General features: G+C 42.1%; 1 protein-coding gene across 3 annotated transcripts in view; it reads right to left on the bottom strand.

Moving 5' to 3' along the window:
• The window catches only part of LOC126213133 (sorting nexin-13-like), a 399,760-nt gene that overhangs the window by 34,474 nt on the left and 340,132 nt on the right, over nucleotides 1-25,154 (bottom strand). For all 3 annotated transcript variants that reach the window (XM_049940749.1, XM_049940751.1, XM_049940750.1), the window contains one exon: nucleotides 19,688-19,800. In XM_049940749.1, the coding sequence (XP_049796706.1) occupies nucleotides 19,688-19,800 (113 nt within the window). The remainder of the gene's footprint in view (nucleotides 1-19,687; nucleotides 19,801-25,154) is intronic.

The following is a 25,154-nucleotide window of genomic DNA, read 5'->3' as shown; positions in this document are numbered from 1 at the left end:
TTTCTTCATCCATGTGGACCAGCTAAGTCATTCTCTTATCCTGCACATGCAGATGTCCTGTGGGTGTCAGCTGTGGATGTTCTCACAAAAGTGAATCCATTTACTCCGACAGGGAGAACATACATTCTTAATGAAAGTGATGTAAACCAAACCCAGTCAGCTTTATTAAAATGTAATATGTGAAGTTCGAAGACAATTTATTGGGAAACTGCTTTCAAACCAAAACTTAATTTTTGTCTCAAGTTAGTGTTAATGTATATTTTATAGAAAGTTGTTTCAAAATTATTGTTAGTACCTATTGTGTTTACAGAAGAATGCTGAAGATAAGGTGGGTAGATCACGTAACTAATGAGGAGGTATTGAATAGGATTGGGGAGAAGAGAAGTTTGTGGCACAACTTGACTAGAAGAAGGGATCGGTTGGTAGGACATGTTCTGAGGCATCAAGGGATCACAAATTTAGAATTGGAGGGCAGCGTGGAGGGTAAAAATCGTAGAGGGAGACCAAGAGATGAATACACTAAGCAGATTCAGAAGGATGTAGGTTGCAGTATGTACTGGGAGATGAAGAAGCTTGCACAGGATAGAGTAGCATGGAGAGCTGCATCAAACCAGTCTCAGGACTGAAGACCACAACAACAAACCTATTGTGTTAAATTTAGCTATGTACAGATACCTGTTACGCAAAAACGAGCATTACGTATTTAATTTGTTTAATAGTTCCATTTCAAACATCATGGACCAGAACTATTGTGTAAATACTTGTACTTATTCATACTTTATTTCAGTTTGTAGTTAAATGCTCAATTTCTTGTTTTTGTTACATCAGTTAATATACTGTTAGTGAAGTTGTATGAAATTAAAATAAGCAATCAACTAAATTATAAAATATGCTGATTAGTTTTGGTTTAATAAGGTGATGTTTTGATATTTCTAATACTTTTTTACTTACCTTTCAGTACATTTTAAAGAAATTCCTGTTTGTTAAAGGTCAATTTGGTCAAACTAGGTACGTTAGTGAAAAACAAGAGTCTGGAATAATTTTTTTTTTTAACAATGAACCCATCATCATCCCAGATTTATATTTTGCCATGTGAATTACAATAGTATGAAGTAGTTATGGAAATATTTTGAAAATTTTCAATTATGTACTTTTTGTAAAAAAATTAAAATTAAATCAAAATATTAATTAGTATTTTGAAAAAGTTTATTAATTAGAAGCTATGTTTTGTTGTACATCCCTGGAATGAGCATGCAAAATGGCGCCTTTCCCAGTTCTCTAGCTCAATTAGGGCAGCTCCTAGGACAATTTAAAAAAAGTCCATTAACACATTTTTGGTTGGTTTTTGAAAAGTTAACATAGTCATATTTCAGGAATGGTTTGAGGTAAAAAATTGAAATTTGGTAATTTTCTTAGTCTCAGTGCCCACTATAAGTGTACCAACTTTCAGCAAAATCTAAGAGGGTGAGGTAAAATAGGTGTGTTGATTTGACATGGAATGACTCAGTTCCTCATATTTGCAAGTTCCTGAGTACACTGAAGTTGATTAATGAGCTTAAATGATCTTCATCAAAACTCTAAGGTCTTCCTGAATGTGGAGAGTTACTAATGTCCAAATGATCCTCCTTGAAATGAGAAAACTATTTTCTTGCCATGCTCTGTCCAAAGGCATTATCCCAATCCACAGTGCAAATGTTTCCAGCTGCCTCCACTGCTATCACCCCTCTATTGAGCTCAAACAGAAGAATATGTTGGAAACATTCCGATTTCTCCACATGGCACTCCATTTTCTAGCATCCACAGCTCCACTCACTATCTTTAAAGGACAAAATGACAATATGTACACTCAAACAGCACCAGTGACCTACAAATAAAAAATGACAATCAATAAATAAACCCACAGCATTCAGAATACTAACCTGCAAAACAAAAATGCTACAAACTTATGCACCAACCTCATATTACATTGCATTTTTCCATAGGCACAATCAGTCTCCACGAAACTGACAACAGAACATCGGTAAATGTATATTGTCAGTGAGTTGCATCCAAAATATGAGGGGTGTGGGTTAATTTATAACAGTCACATCAGAAATATAAAGTAAGGTTATTAACATTCAGTTTGTTTGCATGGGCACTTCTGCAGTCCTGTTAGATGTTACAACGCCCAGCACCATGCTGTAACATGCCAGCAAAACAGCAAAAAGAAAATGGTGTAGCACGACAATAAAGCATAGGGGATGCTCTCAGATTCACTCGAAGCTTTGGGAAGTGATTTCATAATCGCGTGTATTCATCCGGTACACTTGTCGACTGCTACTGAGTTTTGCGGTCACATCGAGTGTTACAGAAAACATGACATTTTGACACTAGTTCAGTAGTCGTATTCTGTACCGTCCATACTGTTCAGTTCTGTAGGTTAGCCTCAGTAGTGATGCAGTTATGGGTTCAGTAGCTGAAGTCTTTATTCCGTACGCTACCGAGGCCTGTTACTGATCAGCCTGCCGGAAAAGTTTTCGTCTACTGCGCCAAGAGATGGTGAGGTGTCAGTAAGGCCATTCGTTCAGTTCGTTGTGCTTCGATAGCAGAGACAATTTGTTATTTTAGAAATACTGAGTGATTTTTAGTTTTGGATGTAGTGATCATGTTTTATTGAAGAACCAGTGGGAAAGTGAGTTCATAAATGTTGTTACACGTGCATTTCAGCCGAGAATCACGAAAGTGGACACGGTGTGCACGGTACTGTTAATACTGTTAAGAAGGCAGGAGGAACGAAGACGGGTGAGCAGCTCAAGCAAATGTAGTGCCTCGTGACTGTAACAGCGAGTGACAAACATCGACTATGCAATTTTAATCAGCCTATAATATCACGCCACAAATATCGTCTACTGACCCCTCCGTTGTCACCAGGAAAAGTGCCCAGAGGATATTCTCGAATTACATGGCAAACAGACTGCTTTACAATGCCACAGTCACAGCTTGTGAAGTTATTTTCTTCAACCTGATGGAAGAGTTGAAACACCTTCCAGTGTTGGCTCTTATTTGGTTAAGAGCCCACCAGTCCCTGAACGGAAATTCGAAGCCAAGTAACTGAGTCGATATGCGTGGTACCTTCAGCTGTTCTGTCACAGCATTACTCTGCCATGTGTGTCTCCACTGGTTACCAGTATTAAAGCCATTTATGACTAATATTCTTGCAGTTTCCAGATGTGGGTGATGAGAGCAAAGCTTACATTTTCTGGTACTTGGAATGTCTGCACGAACAGGGAGGTTAGGATTTTTCTGTAGTTTTTTGTATTCAACAGTTCACTTCAGTGTAATTGAGAACTGGCAAATGTGATGAACTGTGATCATTCCATCATAATGTGATGCAGTGGGGAAGGTTCAAAAATCAACTGTGCACGGGTAGTGCACACACTATGCCAAAATCACAAAAATCGGAAGATGACCATATGAGCATCTCTGCTTGCTCATCATCAATCAGCTTGTGAACAACACTGACCATTCACCAGAAATGGTGTCTTTAAGCTAACATAATGAAAAACATAGAAAACACCCCGTACGAAGACATGCACACATCCACGAAAGATAATGTTATTCATCTGGTGGAGTATCTACAGTGTTGTGTACTACGAATTGCTTCCCCGAGGTGTAACCATCACTGCTGATATTTACTGCCAACAACTGAGATGTCTCGCATACGCAATCCGAGAATGACGACCAAAAAGACCGCGTGAAGTGACGTTAATCCACAATAATGCCTGCCCGCTTTGTGCTAGACCGACAAAAAGTACTACCCAAGAGTTGGGTTGGGAAGCCATTCCACACCTATCTTGTGCTCTCAGACTTTCACCTTCACCACTCACTATTGAACAATCTTGAAGGAACTTCCTTTCCAAATGAAAATGCACACCGAACGTGGTCGATGGGCTCTTTGCCTCATAACAATGATTTCTACAGTCGCAGTACTGAAAAGTTACCCCAGCATTGACAGTCTGTTGTAAATAGTGAAGGAGAATATATTATTGGTGACTGAAGTCTCTGTTATGTGTATTTGTTGAGTTTATTAAATTTATGGGAAAATGCTACAGATTTATGCACTTGATGTGGGTCTGACGGTACCAGTTATAAGGTGCACGGTACGATTAAGTTGTGTAACAACAAGTTTTCTGTGAGCACAATTCATCCGTCGATGAGCAATACTCCGCACCAGGCGGTACCAATCCCAGAGCTGAAGTACTGAGTATTGATGCAGTTGATCCCTGTCACATGCCACAGTTTCTGGAGGATGTTATTTTGAGGTCTGATTTTTGCAGTTGTTCTTAATAAAGGTTATTTATAGCCGAGTGTCCTATCAAGCATGACTCCTAGATATTTTGGGTATCTGTTATGTGTGAGTTATCTTCCTTCAAGATGAACAGCCATCTTGTCGTTTAGGTGAAACGTCGAGACTTCTGTCTTAGTGGATCACGGTTGCAATCTCCGTCTGCAGAAATATTCACCAGTTCACCCACGGTCGACACATCACTGACGAATTTGGACTCGGTAAGCTCGAGATCTCTAATGCCCCGTTGTGAGTGCCCTGTCGTCTACATACCCAAATTTTCTGACATTTGCGTATGCTGGCCACTGGGGCACTCACAACGAGGCATAGATATCTTGAAGTCAGATTAGACTAATTACAGCAAGCACAGAGGCATTTAAGCCATCATCTTCCCATCATTCCTGCCCCTTGTACATGAATGTAACAGGGAATAAAGTCCTAATAATTGGTAAAATTGGACATACAGTCTGTCATCCATGTCACAGAGGTTTGCAGAATATGTATGTAGACGTAGGTAGCTGAACAGACCTACAAGAGATGAAAGCAAATCATTTTAGTTTTACACAGAGATGACACACGTCACAGGATAGCGATACGCACATATACAGATGGCGTATCACATCCACAAGGTATAAAAGGGCAGTGCAACAGTGGAGCAGTCATTTGTTACTCGGGTGATCCACGTGAAAAGGTGTCAGATACGATTACGGCTGCACGGTGGGAATTGACAGACTCTGAATACTGAATAGTAGTTGGAGCTAGATGCGTGGGATATTCCATTTCAGAAATAGTTAGGAAATTCAATATTCCGAGATCCAGAATGTCAAGAGTGTGCTGAGAATGACAAATTTCAGGCATTACCTCTCACCGAGGACAGCGCAGTGGTCAACGGCCTTCGCCCCCAAAGAGCAGTGGCATTTGCCTGCCACTGTCAGTGCTAACAGACAAGCAACACAATGCGAAATAATCAGAGATATCAATGTGGGACATATGAAGAGTGTGTGGTGAAGTTTGGTGTTAATGGGCTATAGCAGCAGACGGCCAATGTGAATACCTCTGCTAGCTTCACATCACAACATCATCCGCAGTGCCTCTTCTGCACTCGTGACCACATTTGTCGGGTCCTAGATGACCGGAAAAGCACAGCCTAGTCAGATGAGTCCCAATTTCAGTTGGTAAGAGTTAGTGGTGGGGTTCCAGTGTGGCACAGACCCCACCAAGCCACAGACCCGAGTTGTCAACACGGCAATGTGCAATCTGGTGCTGGCTCCGTAACTGTGTGGGCTGTGTTTACACGGAATCGACTAGGTCCTCTGATCCGAGTGAACCGATTATTGACTGAAAGTGATTGGCTACTTGGAGACGATCTGGAGCCACTCGTGGACTTCGTGTTGCCAAACACAGATGTAATTTTTACGGGTGACGACATGCAATGTCACCAGGCTATAATTGCAATTAGTTTGAAGAAATACATATACGATTCTCAGGCGAGACGTCGGCCACCCAGATCGCTCGACATGCATCCTGTCGACATTTATCGGACGTAATTGTGAGGTCAGTTCGTGTATAAAATCCTGCACTGGCAACGCTTTCACAATTATGGACAGCTGTAGGGGTAGCACGGTTCAATATTTCAAGTCGAGTCAACGACTTGTCGAGTCAATGCCGTGTCGAGTTGCTGCACTAAGCTGGACAAAAGGAGTTCCGACGTGATATTAGGAGGTATCTCACAACTTTTGTCACGTCAGTATAGTCTTGAAGTCTCAATCGATGCAATTTCAAACAAACAAAAATGACCTTTTAAAACTGGAAGTGGACAGTAATGACCATTCACTAAATGAAACGCTGTGCAAAATTCCCTGGAGCCCCACCAAATAGTAAGTTAAAACTGGCATGAAATAATAGAGAATCTCAGTGCACTCCAGCATGTTTTGCATTTAGAAATATCTCTCCTCGTATTGGCCTAAAGAAGAGGAACATTGGCTTATTTTGCATATCTTCTCTCTTGAGGCAGTGCATCTAAAAATAAATAAAAGTGTTCATTCAGAAGAGTAATGTCTACAGCAGATTACTGTATGTATTCCAGATGCCTTTTAGGGCCACTGAAATTCTTAATCTGAGTTCCTAGTGAACTTACTCCAAAATAATTATTGTTGTTCATAATAAATATCAATTTCAGCTGTACTTCACAGATCAGAGTCGCAATACGAGACACAAAAATAGTTTTCGTGCAGGCTTTGCCTTCTTGTTTAAGGCTCAGAATGGAGTTATATGCTCTGTTAAGCATATCTGACAAGTTCCCATCTACCAAACAACAAGAAATCTGTGATCGTTACCATCTGAAAAGAAAACTGGAAACATACCTAACTAGACAGCAACATACGTCAAGTTGCAGACAGGCACAATTAAAAGACACTCACATATAGCTTTCAACCACAGCCTTCGTCAGTAAAACACACACACACACACACACACACACACACACACACACACACACACACCCACACACACCCACAAAGAAAGCACACCTCATGTACATGTCTTCTTTACCTAAGTAGCAAACTGTCTTTTCCTACAGAATGTCTTTTCCTACATTGTTGATATTCAAAAATGGTTCAAATGGCTCTAAGCACTATGGGACTTAACATCTGAGGTCATCCGTCCCCTACTTGAAACTATCTAACCTAAGGACGGATTCGAACCTGTGACCGTAGCAGCCGCATGGTTCCGGACTGAAGCGCCTAGAACCGCTCAACCACAGTGGCCGGCTGTTGATATTCCCACCTGAAGTTTCCATTCTTTGATAGAGAGCAATATATCTAGATTCAAGGACTGGAAAAGATCTGGTAACTGACAAGCAAATACGGAGGGTTAGCAAGAATATGGGAACACCAAAAACAGAACCCATTATCATGCCCCATACAGTATAAGGAAACAGTTGGGATTTATAACAGCTTCCATTCGTGTCTGTCCTGTATGATTTTCAAGGGAATTTTTCCAAAGCTGTTTCACAGAGGAAGACCGCACTGCAGTTCCTTCTCTAAATCCTCGCACAGGCGAAAAAATGGCCGACATCGAAATAAGTGTCCAAGGAATACAAAAGCAACTGAAATCACTCAACAGAGGAAAGTCCACTGTACCTGACGGGATACCAATTCGATACTACACAGAGAACGCGAAAGAACTTGCCCCCATTCTAACAGCCGTGTACCCAAAGTCTCTAGACGAACGGAAGGTTCCAAATGATTGGAAAAGAGCACAAGTAGCCCCAGTTTTCAAGAAGGGTCGTTGAGCAGATGCACAAAACTATAGGCCTATATCTCTGACATATATCTGTTGCACAATTTTAGACCATGTTTTTTGCTCGCGTATCATGTCATTTCTGGAAACCCAGAATCTACTCTGTAGGAATCAACATGGATTCCGGAAACAGCGATCGTGTGAGACCCAACTCGCTTTATATGTTCATGAGACCCAGAAAATATTAGATACAGGCTCCCAGTTAGATGCCATTTTCCTCGACTTTAGGAAGGCGCTCGATACAGTTCCGCACTGTCTCCTGATAAACAAGGTAAGAGCCTACGGAATATCAGACCGGCTGTGTGGCTGGATTGAAGAGTTTTTAGCAAGCAGAACACAGCATGTTGTTCTCAATAGAGAGACATCTACAGACATTAAAGTAACCTCTGACGTACCACAGGGGAGTGTTACGGGACCTTTGCTTTTCACAATTATATATAAATGACCTAGTAGATATTGTCGGAAGTTCCGTGCGGCTTTTCGCGGATGATGCTGCAGTATACAGAGAAGTTGCATCAATAGAAAATTGCAGCGACATGCAGAAAGATCTGCAGCGGATAGGCACTTGGTGCAGTGAGTGGCAACTGACCCTTAACATAGACAAATGTAATGTATTGCGAATACATAGAAAGAAGGTGCCTTTATTGTACGATTATATGTTAGTGGAACAAACACTGGTAGCAGTTACTTCTGTAAAATATTTGGGAGTACGCATGCGGAACGATTTGAAGTGGAATGATCATATAAAATTAATTGTTGGTAAGGGGAGTGCCAGGTTGAGATTCATTGGGAGAGTCCTTAGAAAATGTAGTCCATCAACAAAGGAGGTGGCTTACACTCGTTCCACCTATACTTGAGTACTGCTCATCAGTGTGGATTGACGGAGGAGATAGATAAGATCCAAATAAGAGCGGCGCGTTTCGTCACAGGGTTATCTGGAAAGCGTGACAGTGTTACGGAGATGTTTAGCAAACTCGAGTGGCAGACTCTGCAAGAGAGGCGCTCTGCATCACGGTGTAGCTTGCTGTCCAGGTTTCAAGAGGGCGCGTTTCTGGATGAGGTATCGAATATATTGCTTCCCCCTACTTATACCGCCCGAGGAGATCACGATTGTAAAATTAGAGAGATTCGAGCATACACGGAGGCTTTCCGGCAGTCGTTCTTCCCGCAAACCATATGCGACTGGAACAGGAAAGGGAGGTAATGACAGTAAAGTGCCCTCCGCCACACACTGTTGGGTGGCTTGCGGAGTATAAATGTAGATGTAGATGTAGACAGTGATCACACTCTCTCCAAAGTAGATCACAAGGGCTCAATAATGCTGACATCTGGTGACTGTGGTGGCCAGTGGAGATGTCAAAATACATCCTTGTGTTCACAAAACCAGTCCTGGACGAGGCAAAACGTGTGATCAGGGGCCTCGACACCTCTGAACACAGCACCACCACTGGGGAACTAACACTACCACAGGCTGGACCTGATCAGCCAAAATGCTTGCATCATCCTCGGCAGTACTCCAGCCTTCTCACAGATTACAGCAGAATGGCTTGCCAACTCATCACCGAAACAGCACCGTGTTTCATTCTCGGCTGCAAGCTGTCTGCATCGTAGGAATGGGACAGTGCACGCCGTATGGGAACTCTGCCAGATGTTGGTGGAAAGTGTGCAACACTCATCTTCCAGCGCTCCATAATCCAGGTTTTATGGCTCTGGTCCAGTGTTTTTCTGTTACGGTCATTTTTATCACTGCTAAATGGTTTCAGAATTCCACCTCGCCCTGCAGTTCCCAGCTTACGGACACCCCTCGTGTCATTTTGGTCTGACCATGTTTGTGAATGTGACATTCAGTTCTGTTGTGAATTTTTTCAGTCGTCGTCCTCTTTATTTTTTGTCACAACCCTCCTCAATGACCACCTGTCACAATCACTTAACACAAATTTCATCCACACTGTGCCTTAGCAGATGATGTTTTGCAGTATGCAGTATAAATCTTCCATATGACACCTCTAGAAACACCAAAAACTTGGCCTACCTTGGTTATGGAAGTACCACCATACAAGTATGAGGCCTGTCTAAAAAGTATCTGACCTCTGGCCAGAAAAAATATTTCAAATACCTGATGAGGTTGGGACCCTAATCCCCTTCAAAGTATGCCCCGTATGCTTGCACTCACTTAGCCCACCGATCCTTCCACTACTGGAAACACCTCTGGACATCTTCTTTCGGAATGGTGTTCAGCTCCGTCATCGTGTTTCGCATTCTCTCTTTTCTACTCTCAAAACGGGATCCTTTCAATGACGTCTTCAATTTTGGAAACACCCAGAAGTCACAAGGAGCCATGCCTGGAGAGTAGACAAGTTGGCGAACGGCTGTAATTTTATGTTTGGCCAAGAAATTTTGCATCACCTCGATTTTGCTTCTCACGTGCCGTACTTTCTTCGGCCTCGGAGACTCGGGATGCTTCCATTGCTACGGCTGTCTTTTTGTGTCTGGGTCATACTCGTACACCTGTGACTATCTCCAGTTATCACAGTGTTCAGAAACACAGGATCAGTGTCGGTGGTGTCCAGAAGGTCCCGTGCAACGTCAAAACGGAGGTCTTTCTGCTCCGGCGAAAACAACCTGGGCACGAATTCCGCAACCACTCGGTGCAAGTTCAAATCGTCATGCAAAACTGCATGTGCAGAATTTTTACTCATTCCAACTTCTCGGGCAATCTCCCACACTGTCAAACGACGATCTGCCATCACCAAATTTTGCACCCTCTCGACAACAGCTGCACTCCGAGTAGTTCGGGGCCTGCCAGAATGCCGGTCACTCTCCGCCGATGTGCGGCCATTTTTAAATCGGTCGAACCACTGCTGAATTTGTGTTTCACCCGTCGCACCTTCTCTAAACGTCTGCTGAATCTTACGAATTGTTTCGCTTTTCACAATCGCCATGATTTTGACAAAATTTGATGCAGTATCTTCGCTCAATACGTTCAGTCATCTCGAGAGAATCGGTAATCCGATGAACACATTTTGTAGCGACTCACTCAGTGACAGACAGACAGTGACTGACACGCTGGAAGGTGGGGACAAAATTCACACGTTTTCATAAAGGTGTGTACAGTGGCACCGCACTATCATCTCTATTTTGCGCAGGAGAATCAAAGGTAGGATACTTTTTAGACAGACCTCGTACAAAGAATCTGCCCACGCTCAGATTGACTTACTTCCAACATAATGCACTGACAACTACACAGGACTCTGTCCTGACCAAAGATGACACTTGCAACATATTCAGGATACTGAATGGGTGCTGTTTGTAGTTTGGTAAGTTTAATAAACACAACAGGCACACATGACAGAGACTTTAGCCATCCGTAATATATTCTTCTTCTCAATTTTCAACAGTTTGCCAGTGCTGGTGTAACTTTTTTATACTGCAGCTGTAGAAATCACACGGCTCGGAGCAAAGTACTCGTCAAGTCACGTTCGGAGATCAGGCGAATAAGGTGGCTACGGAATGACTCGCCAATCAAACTCCGTTGCGGTGTTTTTCCCAGTCTAGCAGAGATCAGGCGAATAAGGTGGCTACGGAATGACTCGCCAATCAAACTCCGTTGCGGTGTTTTTTCCCAGTCTAGCAGAAGTTGGAAGTAGCACCACTTTGTGTAATCTTCTTCCTCACAGTTCTCGGGTCATTTATTGATGAAAAGTGTCAGCAGTGGCGGTTACACCTCTGGGAAGCATTTTCTAGTACACCACGCTGTTGCTGTTCCCCCAGATGTCTGACACTATCTCTTGTGGATGCACAAAGGTCTTTGTATGGGCAGTTTCTGCTTTGTTTGGCCTGAACCATTCCTTTCTTTTCCTTACATTAACATAAAGAAATCATTTCTTGTCACCAGTAATGATACAGAAACAGGAATGGTCAGTGTTGTCCACAAGCTAATTGATGACCAGAAAGGACACATGCAAGTATGGCCACCCACAGACTTTGTCATTTTGGCTTAGAGTTTGCCGTACCCATGCACCCAATTTTTGAACCTTCCCCACTGCATACAAATGTCCCACAATGTAGGAATGATCACAGGTCATTACATTTGCCAGTTCTCAAGTACACTGATGAGGATCACTGTAGGTTAAGGGGAGCCGGAAAGCCCTAACCCGACAATGTTAAATTTAGTGACTTGCCTTTCCTGTATTTCAGTGGCTACTGTGGTCATTGACATGAAACTTTTACAGGACATTAAACTGTATCTTCTGAGTCTACTGAACTACAACAATTGCATATCAGCCACTGCTTTCGGAAATAATTTTTTTAATTACACGGTTAAAATTTTGTATTCTTTTCTTGTACATTGTCCTAAATAATTTTAATTATGCATAACATTATGTTCTTCTTTTAGTTCTGTAGATTCACGATACGTATGTTATTCACTGAAAATTTGAATACTCTGTTTGAAGTAGTTTCCGAGATTTAGGGAAAAATGCAACAGGAAATGTAAATTTTCAGGAACGGCTTCTAAAGTTTCAAAAGACTTTAACTCACTCAATATATGCTCTTTTTTTTTTTTTTTTTTTTTTTTTCCAGATGCACCCTGCACCATACTGTATATCATACTCTTGATCGTTTTCCAAGTTTTTTCTTTTTTTCTTCTTTCAGGTCGTCTTAGTGCCCAATTGTGCTGCATACTCTGCTTTATCAATGCGAATCTTGTCCATCTGTTCAATTTCTCTGATGCAGTTTGCTCCAGCATTAACTCCCATATACTGTAGCACTTTCACCCTACCAATGTTGCCATCATTAAAAGCAGTAACAGCATCCCACTTTAGTGTCTTCATTCCAACAAAAACAATTTTTGGCAAGCAAGTCCGTATAAGATTATTGAACAACTCATTGGGATTTTGAGTCTGACCATGCAGACACTTCAGAATTTGCCACGTCTCTGTAAATAGGTTTTATGATATCCACGACTGCTGCTTGGCTGGAATGTTTATGGCTGTATGAACTGTTCGAGTACTGGGCATTGCGGAAATTGCACCGTGAATCAGGTCCATGAGGGCAAAGGTGGTGTACTGGTTTTTCATGAGTTGACAGCCTGTGGAAGAAGGTAGCCCATACTGCCTGCTTCATTTTCAACAAATCCTCAGTATTATTTCTAATGGTCATCCCATAATACTGCTGTACTTCATCAATCATTTTGTCTGCCAGCCTGCCTCTTATGGTTTTACCATCAGAAAGTTTCTTGTCTCTCAAACTTTGTTTCAACTTCCTCAAACTGGTGCCCATCCTCTTCTGGACATTACCAACATATTCCAGTTTTGCGATAATCTTCTCACCGTAAGGCTGAGCGGCTACTACATTATTATATGCTTTTGAGTCTCCACCACCTAAGAACTTAGTGTAACACACTCCCCTTTCATTCACAGATCGACTAAAAATGTCAATACCTGCAGAGGCCTCTATACCACCATGTGTTCCTTCATAATTTCTGTCCAGATATGCCCTTCTTTATTCCCTGATTTACACTTATAACAATGTTTGGTTAAAATCTGGAAATCTACTACCTTTCCAGTATCCATATTTGTCACCGTAGCAACAGAATTCTTAGAACTGTAGCTGCACTTCTGTCAAGTGCCATCAAAAGCTACTGGTATGTCAGTCATACTACCATTTAGTTCAACAGCTTCATTTGCAGCACCCTTCATTGACTCACATGCAACAGATTCCACAGCAGCTCGAATAAATCCTGCATACTTGTCGATTTTACAAGGTGGGTGTGCACATTCATCATCGCACACATTGTTATTGCTGCAGTCTGTCCTTTGCCAATAGCTCTCAACCCATAAAACCAACTAACATTTACTTCAAAATATTTATCTTTACACTTACCACAATTCCAAAATGAATGAGTATATTTACAACTGGCACAATTAATAATAAGTTCCCTGGATAGTCCATTTGATACTTCACTGTCTTCATGTAAACTAACTGGCCCTCCACATATTTTACAACACACCCACATTCACCTAACAGTACAGGATGTGTAAATCTATCAGTATGTAACCAAACCTACCATTTACATCACCTTCAGTTTGAGTAAACTGTGTATCACAACATTTTATTTTAATCTTTGAGGCACTAATGGGTGTTTCTCTAGATACTGACGAGTTTGCCTGTATTTCATTGTCTGTAACTTCATACGCCACATGTCGAACACAATGTTTCCCTTTATTCAAAAATCTGTTACCATGAAACCCACGTTTCTTAAAAACACTCGGTTTTGGTGTCATACTCTACTTTTCGAGAGATTTACCCATCTATTCATCACCTTTCCTCGGAAACACATTAACGCTTCGACATACAATGCGTGTTTATACTACGAAACGATACAATATTGTTTTTGACAGTGCTACCAACACAAACACATAATTTAACCTTTATAACATGGCGGATAGAGCAAAAGCAGAACATGAAGAAAAGTGTGTGTTGGGATTTGTGTAGAACATTCGACAACACACGCTCATCACTGTTGTAGTGAAGTGAAGTGAAGTGGCACTAGAAACCAATATTCTCCACTAGGTCGACTAATACAAAGCAAGGGGATGTTGAGTGTATCTCAGTACCGGTAGCACCAGTGAGCTGAGACATTACACAGAGTTAACCAAACTGCTAAGTTGCACATCCAATGCCGGCGTGCGAGACGGAAGATGGCAGGCCACGACACACAGAATTGCGTGCCACATTAGTAACATCAGCTCGTATATGTGGTCGCCTACAGAGTACCGTGGCAGCGAAGTGGGGTCTGACTTGCAGTTAACGTGGACAGCTGTTTGGAGAAGCGTGTGTGATATCCTACAGAGAATGTGACAGTGACTAGACAGTTGTGGGTGTGCTGCTGAATCAATGATTATCTTGCATGGATGAAACACCAGTTTTTTTAAGAATATTTACTCACCAACATAAACTTTGTCCCCTTCAAAGAAATCCCCTGAATTATAATACACTTGTGATAGCACTTTTTCCAATGTTGGAAGCAATTCTGGGAGCCACTTTTCGTTATGGTGTTCAGCTTCTTCAGCGGTTCTGTTTTTATCTCACCAGTGGTGGCAAAACGACATCCTTCCATTGTTCGCTCCACAGGAATGCAAAGAAGTTGCATGGGTTCATGTTTAGTGTACAGTTGCTAAGGCACCTTAACGGTTTTGTTTTTTTTCCAAACAACCATAGGCAAGCATTGAGGTGTGACCTGAAGCATTATCGTGATGCAATTTGCACAAGTGGTTTTGCCACAATTCTGGTTTTTTTCTTCGAATTGATTCGTGCACACGGCACATAATTTCTAGGTAGTATTCCTTATTGATCGCTCGTGATGCACTATCCCAATGTAATCGAAGAAAACAGTGAGATGAATCTTCACACGTGATAGAACATCAGGAAGTTTCCATTGGCACGACTGGGCCTCGGTATTGAAGTCATAAGCCGTACACCTAGTTTCACCACCTGTTACAGCCTCCTTCAGAATTTCTGAATCATTGTCTACTTCATTCAGCAATTCCTAAGCGATGTCTACGTGACATGTTTGGTCAAAAGTCAACAATTTCAGAACAAACTTTGCTGCTCCACATTTTGTGGCCAAAACATACAAAAAAATTTGCTTGGCATGAGCGAAAGGATATGACGACATCACCACCGAGCTCTCTGATGGTGATTCGATGACTTTCCAGAACCATTTTCTTCATTTCTTTCACACTGTCATCAGCAAACTGATGTGCTAGGGCACCCAAGACAGCTATCACCTTCAACGTCCTCTCAACCCTCTTTGAAACATTTAAGTCACTTGTTAACTCTTGTCTTGCTTATAGTAGATTCGCCAAAAGCCACAGGAAACATTTTGAATGCATTGCTGCAGAATATTTCATTTAAGAATACTTTACTGCAAATTCTTTGATCCATCCTTCTAGAAAATAAAAATTCACTGAGCTCTCAAAAACACGCACAATCTTTTCGACTATCAACGAGGGCGATGTACTTGAGGACAATATTATGGAAATGGAAGAGGATGTAGATGAAGATGAAATGGGAGATAAGATACTGCGTGAAGAGTTTGACAGAGCACTGAAAGACCTGAGTCGAAACAAGGCCACGGGAGTAGACAACATTCCATTAGAACTACTGATGGCCTTGGGAGAGCCAGTCATGACAAAGCTCTACCATCTGGTGAGCAAGATGTATGAGACAGGCGAAATACCATCAGACTTCAAGAAGAATATAATAATTCCAATCCCGAAGAAAGCAGGTGTTGACAGATGTGAAAATTACCGAACTATCAGTTTAATAAGTCACAGCTGCAAAATACTAACGCGAATTCTTTACAGACGAATGGAAAAACCTGGTAGAAGCGGACCTCGGGGAAGATCAGTTTGGATTCCGTAGAAATGTTGGAACACGTGAGGCAATACTAACCTTACGACTTATCTTAGAAGAAAGATTAAGAAAAGGCAAACCTACGTTTCTAGCATTTGTAGACGTAGAGAAAGCTTTTGACAACGTTAACTGGAATACTCTCTTTCAAATTCTGAAGGTGGCAGGGGTAAAATACAGGGAGCGAAAGACTATTTACAATTTGTACAGAAACCAGATGGCAGTTATAAGAGTCGAGGGACACGAAAGGGAAGCAGTGGTTGAGAAGGGAGTGAGACAGGGTTGTAGCCTCTCCCCGATGTTATTCAATCTGTATATTGAGCAAGCAGTAAAGGAAACAAAAGAAAAATTCGGAGCAGGTATTAAAATTCATGGAGAAGAAGTAAAAATTTTGAGGTTCGCCGATGACATTGTAATTCTGTCAGAGACAGCAAAGGACTTGGAAGAGCAGTTGAACGGAATGGACAGTGTCTTGAAAGGAGGATATAAGATGAACATCAACAAAAGCAAAACGAGGATAATGGAATGTAGTCAAATTAAATCGGGTGATGCTGAGGGGATTAGATTAGGAAATGAGACACTTAAAGTAGTAAAGGAGTTTTGCTATTTAGGGAGTAAAATAACTGATGATGGTCGAAGTAGAGAGGATATAAAATGTAGACTGGCAGTGGCAAGGAAATCGTTTCTGAAGAAGAGAAATTTGTTAACATCGAGTATTGATTTAAGTGTCAGGAAGTCGTTTCTGAAAGTATTTGTATGGAGTGTAGCCATGTATGGAAGTGAAACATGGACGATGATCAGTTTGGACAAGAAGAGAATAGAAGCTTTCGAAATGTGGTGCTACAGAAAAATGCTGAAGATAAGGTGGGTATATCACATAACTAATGAGGAGGTATTGAATAGGATTGGGGAGAAGAGAAGTTTGTGGCATAACTTGACTAGAAGAAGGGATCGGTTGGTAGGACATGTTTTGAGGCATCAAGGGATCACAAATTTAGCATTGGAGGGCAGCGTGGAGGGTAAAAATCGTAGAGGGAGAGACCAAGAGATCAATACACTAAGCAGATTCAGAAGGATGTGGGTTGCAGTAAGTACTGGGAGATGAAGAAGCTTGCACAGGATAGAGTAGCATGGAGAGCTGCATCAAACCAGTCTCAGGACTGAAGACAACAACAACAACAACAACATCAACAATACATTACATATTCAAAACAGCTGAAAATGCACACATACATTAGAAACATGTGTACCACGAGATTAAAAAATGTAAATCGGATGTATAAAGACCGCAAAATTAAAAAATTCCTATTACTTTATGATCACATCTCATATGTATAACCTTTTTATATAAAAGTTATGTATTTGCAATTGTCGTAACACTGTGTTGTAAACAGAACTGCTTTCATTTCCACTGTAAGACTGACAAATTATACACATTTCATACATTTGAGTAATAACAGTTAGTATAGGACTGTACTACCCATGCATACTCAAAACAAATGACAGTCACATAACACCTGGATGAAGAATGATTAGTACAGCTTCTAGTTGCTCGAATGAGTATAGCACACAATTTGTTTATATTACAGGTATTTTTAAAGCCTGTTTTACCTGTTTATGTTTTGGTTAAAATGAACAGTAGAGATTGCAATAATACACTCCTGGAAATTGAAATAAGAACACCGTGAATTCATTGTCCCAGGAAGGGGAAACTTTACTGACACATTCCTGGGGTCAGATACATCACATGATCACACTGACAGAACCACAGGCACATAGACACAGGCAACAGAGCATGCACAATGTCGGCACTAGTACAGTGTATATCCACCTTTCGCAGCAATGCAGGATGCTATTCTCCCATGGAGACGATCGTAGAGATGCTGGATGTAGTCCTGTGGAACGGCTTGCCATGCCATTTCCACCTGGCGCCTCAGTTGGACCAGCGTTCGTGCTGGACGTGCAGACCGCGTGAGACGACGCTTCATCCAGTCCCAAACATGCTCAATGGGGGACCGATCCGGAGATCTTGCTGGCCAGGGTAGTTGACTTACACCTTCTAGAGCACGTTGGGTGGCACGGGATACATGCGGACGTGCATTGTCCTGTTGGAACAGCAAGTTCCCTTGCCGATCTAGGAATGGTAGAACGATGGGTTCGATGACGGTTTGGATGTACCGTGCACTATTCAGTGTCCCCTCGACGATCACCAGTGGTGTACGGCCAGTGTAGGAGATCGCTCCCCACACCATGATGCCGGGTGTCGGCCCTGTGTGCCTCGGTCGTATGCAGTCCTGATTGTGGCGCTCACCTGCACGGCGCCAAACACGCATACGACCATCATTGGCACCAAGGCAGAAGCGACTCTCATCGCTGAAGACGACACGTCTCCATTCGTCCCTCCATTCACGCCTGTCGCGACACCACTGGAGGCGGGCTGCACGATGTTGGGGCGTGAGCGGAAGACGGCCTAACGGTGTGCGGGACCGTAGCCCAGCTTCATGGAGACGGTTGCGAATGGTCCTCGCCGATACCCCAGGAGCAACAGTGTCCCTAATTTGCTGGGAAGTGGCGGTGCGGTCCCCTACGGCACTGCGTAGGATCCTACGGTCTTGGCGTGCATCCGTGCATCGCTGCGGTCCGGTCCCAGGTCGACGGGCACGTGCACCTTCCGCCGACCACTGGCGACAACATCGATGTACTGCGGAGACGCAACGCCCCACGTGTTGAGCAATTCGGCGGTACGTCCACCCGGCCTCCCGCATGCCCACTATACGCCCTCGCTCAAAGTCCGTCAACTGCACATACGGTTCACGTCCACGCTGTCGCGGCATGCTACCAGTGTTAAAGACTGCGATGGAGCTCCGTATGCCACGGCAAACTGGCTGACACTGACGGCGGCGGTGCACAAATGCTGCGCAGCTAGCGCCATTCGACGGCCAACACCGCGGTTCCTGGTGTGTCCGCTGTGCCGTGCGTGTGATCATTGCTTGTACAGCCCTCTCGCAGTGTCCGGAGCAAGTATGGTGGGTCTGACACACCGGTGTCAATGTGTTCTTTTTTCCATTTCCAGGAGTGTATTTGTCTATTTATCAGTTTTGGATTATGTTAAAGCCATCTTCAGAATTTTTGGATCCCTACGGTTGGTGCTGACTGCTCCTCAGTTTCTTGGTGGCATCACGAGAAAACCGAGGAGCCGGCAGCACCTTCCACAGGGGCCAGAGTTCTGAAGATGGGCTTCACATAAACCGAAACCAATAAACAAACAAATATTACTGTGATCTCGACTGTTCATTTTAACTTAAATATAGCATCAAGTCACTGCTCTCTGCAGACAATTTTGTCTAAATTGATGTTTACGTTTCATTTAAGTGCTGCTCGTAGTTAGCATTTTTACGTGTCAACAGGAAAGGTCACCAGAAAACTGTGTGTTATTATATACTGCAATTAATCAGTAGCACAGTGCCATTAACTGGATAAACTACCAAAGGGTATTTCTGTTAATTGCAAGTTGACTAATCAGATATCTGTTAGCAAACTGAACGTCTCACACGATTTACGGAGGAAGTCCAAACAGAGGCCGCGATTACGAACTCGCCCAGCCGGCTGCTCTCGCTAGCAGGGGTCACAGCGCCGATCGCAACTCACCCGACAGGCTGGACAGCAGCGCCACCTTGGCGGCCACGCGAGTGCGGCTGCGCGTCGCCTCGTCCCGGGGCGGCCGCCCCTCCGCTCGCGCCCCATTGGGCCACAGTGCCTGCCTGCAACACGTGAGAAACCACACTGATAAGCTGCACATGTCCATACATAAATACAACTGTGTATACCAACGTGTATTTAAAAAACAATATTGTGAAACCTCCAGTAGCTGCTGTCATGCGTATTTGTTTATTGACAACCCGTTCCGGTCGTGTGACCATATCCGAGCGACAGATACATCCGGTTACAGATACAGTTACATCAGGTTACAGGAAGGGTCCTCTGTGGCGAGTACGAAACTGTCAGTCTTAAAGATACCTATGTTTGAAATTAAGTGTCAGTCACACTCAGAGATACCTGCATGACAGTCAGGACACTATAATGATACCCAAAACAAAATGAAACAGCAATGAAAGAATTAATAATACTAGTTTTAACTTCGAACATGCTTCCAAGGTAGCTACACAATACCAATTTTCATATAATTGAGCACAATGGACAGTAAAGGGTTTACAAGTCTCAGTATAGGATGAGAAAAGGCGTAAGCCGATTAGTATTTCAAAAATAACTGACTTAACTGTTAATATGTTTATCCCACGGTGAGGTAAGACGGTCAGTGGCTTTAGAGAATAATGTCTGCAGTTGCCTACAAAACCACAACTGTACCTGTGTAGCAAATCACCAAGAACAAATGTCTTTCCTCGGGGCTCCATAAATATGGAAATTGCATTCCGTGCAAACTCTGCTCCCTCCTTCAGAATGGAACAGTGTGGTGTCACACCGCTGTGGAGGCTGTGGGGGTGGTTGTCGGCAAGTTACCGGTCCGAGGCTGCTCATCAGCACTGATGTAAATGACATTTGTGCAAACAGTAAACAACAAATGGCATCACATCTGTGCTACTATCTGGGGAGGTATATAAGAGAAGCGACATTTTCTCCCGTTCACAGTCCTCTCTAGATGGTCGCAGGCATAAGCCAATCTTTTTTATGGGTTCTACTGCTTGCCTTTTTCTTCATGTTTTAACAGGTAAATTTTGACCAATTTTAAAGGTCATTTTGTTGTTAAAATTGACAGCTCTGATGGTAGTGGTGGTGTCGGTAATAATATCACGCACCCTACAAATCGGCAAACCTACGATGCTGATGGAGTAGCATCGAGTCCATTACATGAACCAGATGTCAATGTGTTAGAACGTGGTGCACACAGTATCTGGGCATACAATAGATCACAGTTACCAGGAACATCACATACTTCATCAGATGAAGGAGGTGGTCTCATTCCCCCAGAACAATTTGGTGAAATAATGTATATATCTACATCTACGTGATTACTCTGCTATTCTCAATAAAAGTGCCTGGCAGAGGGTTCAATGAACCACCTTCAAGCTGTCGCTCTACCTTTCCACTCTCAAACGGCGCACAGGAAAAACGAGCAATTAAATTTCTCTGTGTGAGCCCTGATTTTTGGTTCGTTTATTGTGATGATCATTTCTTCCTATGTAGGCAGGTGCCAACAGAATGTTTTCGCAATCGGAGGTGGAAACTGGTGATCGAAATTTCATGAGAAGATCCCTGAAATTTCATGAGAAGATCCCTGAAATTTCAGGAGAAGATCCCATTGCAATGAAAAAGCCTTTATTTTATTGATTCCCACTCCAATTCACTTATCATTTCTGTGGCACTATCTCGCCAATTTCATGATAATACAAAGTGAGCTGCCCTTCTTTGAACTTTTTCGATGTCATCTGTCAGTCCCACCTGATGCGCATCCCACACCGCACAGCAATACTCCAGAATAGGGCGGACAAGCGTGGTGTAAGCAGTCTCTTTAGTAGACCTGTTGCACCTTCTAAGTGTTCTGCCAATGAATCACAGTCTTTGGTTTGCTCTACACATTATCTATGTGATCGTTCCAATTTAGGTTATTTGTAATTGTAATCCCTAAGTATTTAGTTGAATTTACAACCTTCACATTTGTGTGACTTATTGCGTAATCAAAATTTAGCGAATTTCTTTTAGTACTCATGTCAATAACTTCACTTTTTTCTTTATTCAGGGTCAATTGCCACTTTTTGCGCCATACAGATATCTTATCTAAATCATTTTGCAATTCCTTTTGGTCATATACAAGACAGTAAATGACAGCATCATCTGCAAACAATTTAAGAGGGCTACTCAGATTGTCTCCTATCTCATTAATATAGATCAGCAACAACAGATGGCCTATAACACTTAGCAACAATAGATGGCCTAGAACACTTCCTTGGGAAATGCCAGACATTACTTCTGTTTTACTCAATGACTCTGCATCTTATTACTATGAACTGTGACCTTTCTGACAGGAAATCACAAATCCAGTCGCACAACTAATGCCATATTCCATAGGCATGCAGTTTGGTTAGAAGATGCTTGTGAGGAACGGTGTCTAAAGCCTTCTGGAAATCTAAAAATATGGAATCAATTTGACATCTCCTGTTGATAGCACTCATTACTTCATGAGTATAAAGAGTTAGTTGTGTTTCACAATAATGATATTTTCTCAATCCATGCTGACTATGTGTCAATAAATCATTTTCTTCGAGGTAATTCATAATGTTCGAACATAGTATATGTTCCAAAATCCTCCTGCAAATCGACTTTAGTGATATAGGCCTGTGGTTGAGCAGATTACTACTATTTCCCTTTTTGGGTATTGGTGTGACTTCAGCAATTTTCCAGTCTTTAGGTGCGGATCTTTCGAGCTATTTCATCAGCATACTCTGAAAGCAACCTGACTGGTATAAAATCTGCACTGGAGACCTCGCCTTTATTAAGGGATTTAAGCTGCTTTACTACACTGAGGATATCTACTTCGGTATTTCTCACCTTGGCAGTTGTTCTTGATTGGAATTCAGGAATATTTACTTTGTCTTCTTTGGTAAAGGAGTTTCGGAAAACCGTGTTTAATATCCCTGCTTTTGTGGCACTTATCAGTGACTTCACCCTTGTTATTGCGCAGTGAAGGTATTGATTGCGTCTTGCCACTGGTGTGCTTTATGTATGGCCAGAATCTCTCTGGGTTTTCTGCCAGATTCCAAGACTGAGTTTCATTGTGGAAATTATTAAAAGTATCTCGCATTGAAGTAGGCGCTATCTTTCGAACTTTTGCAAAACTCTGCCAATCTCGGGGATTTTGCACTCTTTTAAATTTGGCAAGCTTTTTTCACTGCTTCTGCAACAGTGATCTGGCCCGGTTTGTGTACCATGGGGTATCAGCACCATCACTTATTAATTTATGTAGTATCTCTCAATTTCCGTTGATACTATCTCTTTGAAATCATTCCACATCTTTTCTACGCTTACATGATCAGAATGGAAGGGGTGGAGACTGTCTCTTAAAAAGGCATTTAAGAGCACTTTTATCAGCTTTTTTAAATAGATGTACAGTGTGTTTCTCTTTGATGGTTGAGGGTGTTACGGTATTCAGCCTGGCACCGACTGCCTTGTGGTCGTTAATCCCTGTATTCGTCACGATACTCCCTATTTGTTCAGAATTATTTGTTGCTAAGAGGTCAAGTACGCTTTCGTAACAATTTACGCTTCAAGTGGACTCGTATACTAATTGTTCAAAGTAACTTTCTGAGAAAGCATTCAGTTCAATTTTGGATGACGTTTTATGCCTGCTGCCGGCTTGAAACACATAATTTTTCCAGCATTTTGAGGGTAGATTGAAGTCACCACCAACTATAATTGTATGATTGGGATACCTATTTGAAATGAGACTCAAGTTTTCTGTGAACTGTTCAACACCTACATCTTCTGCATTGGGGGCTAAGTAAAACGACCCAATTAAAAGTTTTGTCCGATGGTCAACTTCGCACGAACTATCTACTTCAATTTCACTACAAGGTAAACTACTTCTGACAGAAATAAGTACTCCACCACCAACTGTATTTAATCTATCCTTTCTGATCACTGTTAGGTCGTTTGAAAAAATTTCAGCTCAACTTATCTCCGGCTTTAGCCAGCTTAGCTTCAGCGCTTTCTATTAGGACTTGCAGATCTGGTTCTTTCCCAACACAGCTACTGTGCATGAAAGAACTGGTAATGTTTTCTACACATTATTTAAAATGATTAAATTCTTTTTTACATCAACCACTTGAGTATCCCGCACACAGTCATGATTAGGTTTGCAGAAAAACATGTCAAATTCCAAGTGATGTAACGTTTTCAAGACTGAATGATTTTGCTACTTATTTTTACTGGTCTAATCCTAAATGGTGCACATATAATCACTTTATGACAAACAAAGGAACTGCTGATTCCTTTTTCTGGCCATGACACACAGTACAATAACCCAATATCATGGGGGAAAATTCTGATCCAGGCAGCATCATACAATGTTCATCAACCCCTGTTTTTTAATACATTGTGTACAAACTGTTACTGGAATATTATAAAGGCAACAGATGATTGTAGCCCGTAACCAAAATGGAAATGATACACATACATGATATGTGAAATCATAGGTGGGCATTTGTATGTTCAACGATGCAAGACCACTATATGTTTCAAGCAAGAGAGATCAACTGTACAAATCTTAATTATTACTTGAGCACTGTAATGAATTTGGTATCTATACTACTTTGTTGAATTGGTTGAATGTCTGTTTTGGGGTAAGATCACAGGGTCCTAATACTCCCAAGGGCCTGCTGCTCACTGACTTTCCGGAAAACAATGCCAGAATTAGCACACAGCAGTATGCGGACACTTAGCAAAAAGTGAAGCGTGCCAAACACCCAGAAAATTTTGACGGATGGCATCATTCCGTGGCAGGATAATGCCTGTCAACAAATTTCCAAGGTTGTTTCAACAACACTGCAGAAGATTCACTGGGAAGCCGTGGCACATCCTCCTCATGCGATTTCCGTATTTTTGGAGCCCCAAAGAAGACATTCGTGGCGTCTGTTTGCTTCCGACAAACAGGTGCACACCTGTATACAGTCGTGGATCTGTAAGCAATTGCAAACATTTTTCCACATAGGTATTGACCATCTTGTCTCACACTGAGATACATGTATTAATAGGTTAAGGTGATTACTTCTGAAGTAATGAACTGATTAATTATTTTTTCTCCCTCTGTCTCATTTTCAATTGACTGTCTCTTATATGTAAGTAAACAGAGCAACAGTTTCCACTAATGTGTATTAGCTTCACACTTGTGGCAATCCACAGTGTAATGGGGCTTCCCCCCCTCCAAAGGTCTACCTGAACATGGAGAGTCACTAATGTCAAAACAACCTTCCTTAAGTGAGAAAACCATTTTCTTTCCGTGTTGTGTCCAATGGCATTATTCGCATATATGCTGCAAATATTTCTGGCTGCCCCCACTACAGTCACCCTGCATTGAACTCTTCACTTAAGAATACGCTGGAAA

Source organism: Schistocerca nitens, chromosome 11, assembly GCF_023898315.1.
Source record: "Schistocerca nitens isolate TAMUIC-IGC-003100 chromosome 11, iqSchNite1.1, whole genome shotgun sequence".
Lineage (NCBI taxonomy): Eukaryota > Metazoa > Arthropoda > Insecta > Orthoptera > Acrididae > Schistocerca > Schistocerca nitens.
This window is presented reverse-complemented; position numbering and strand designations above follow the sequence as displayed.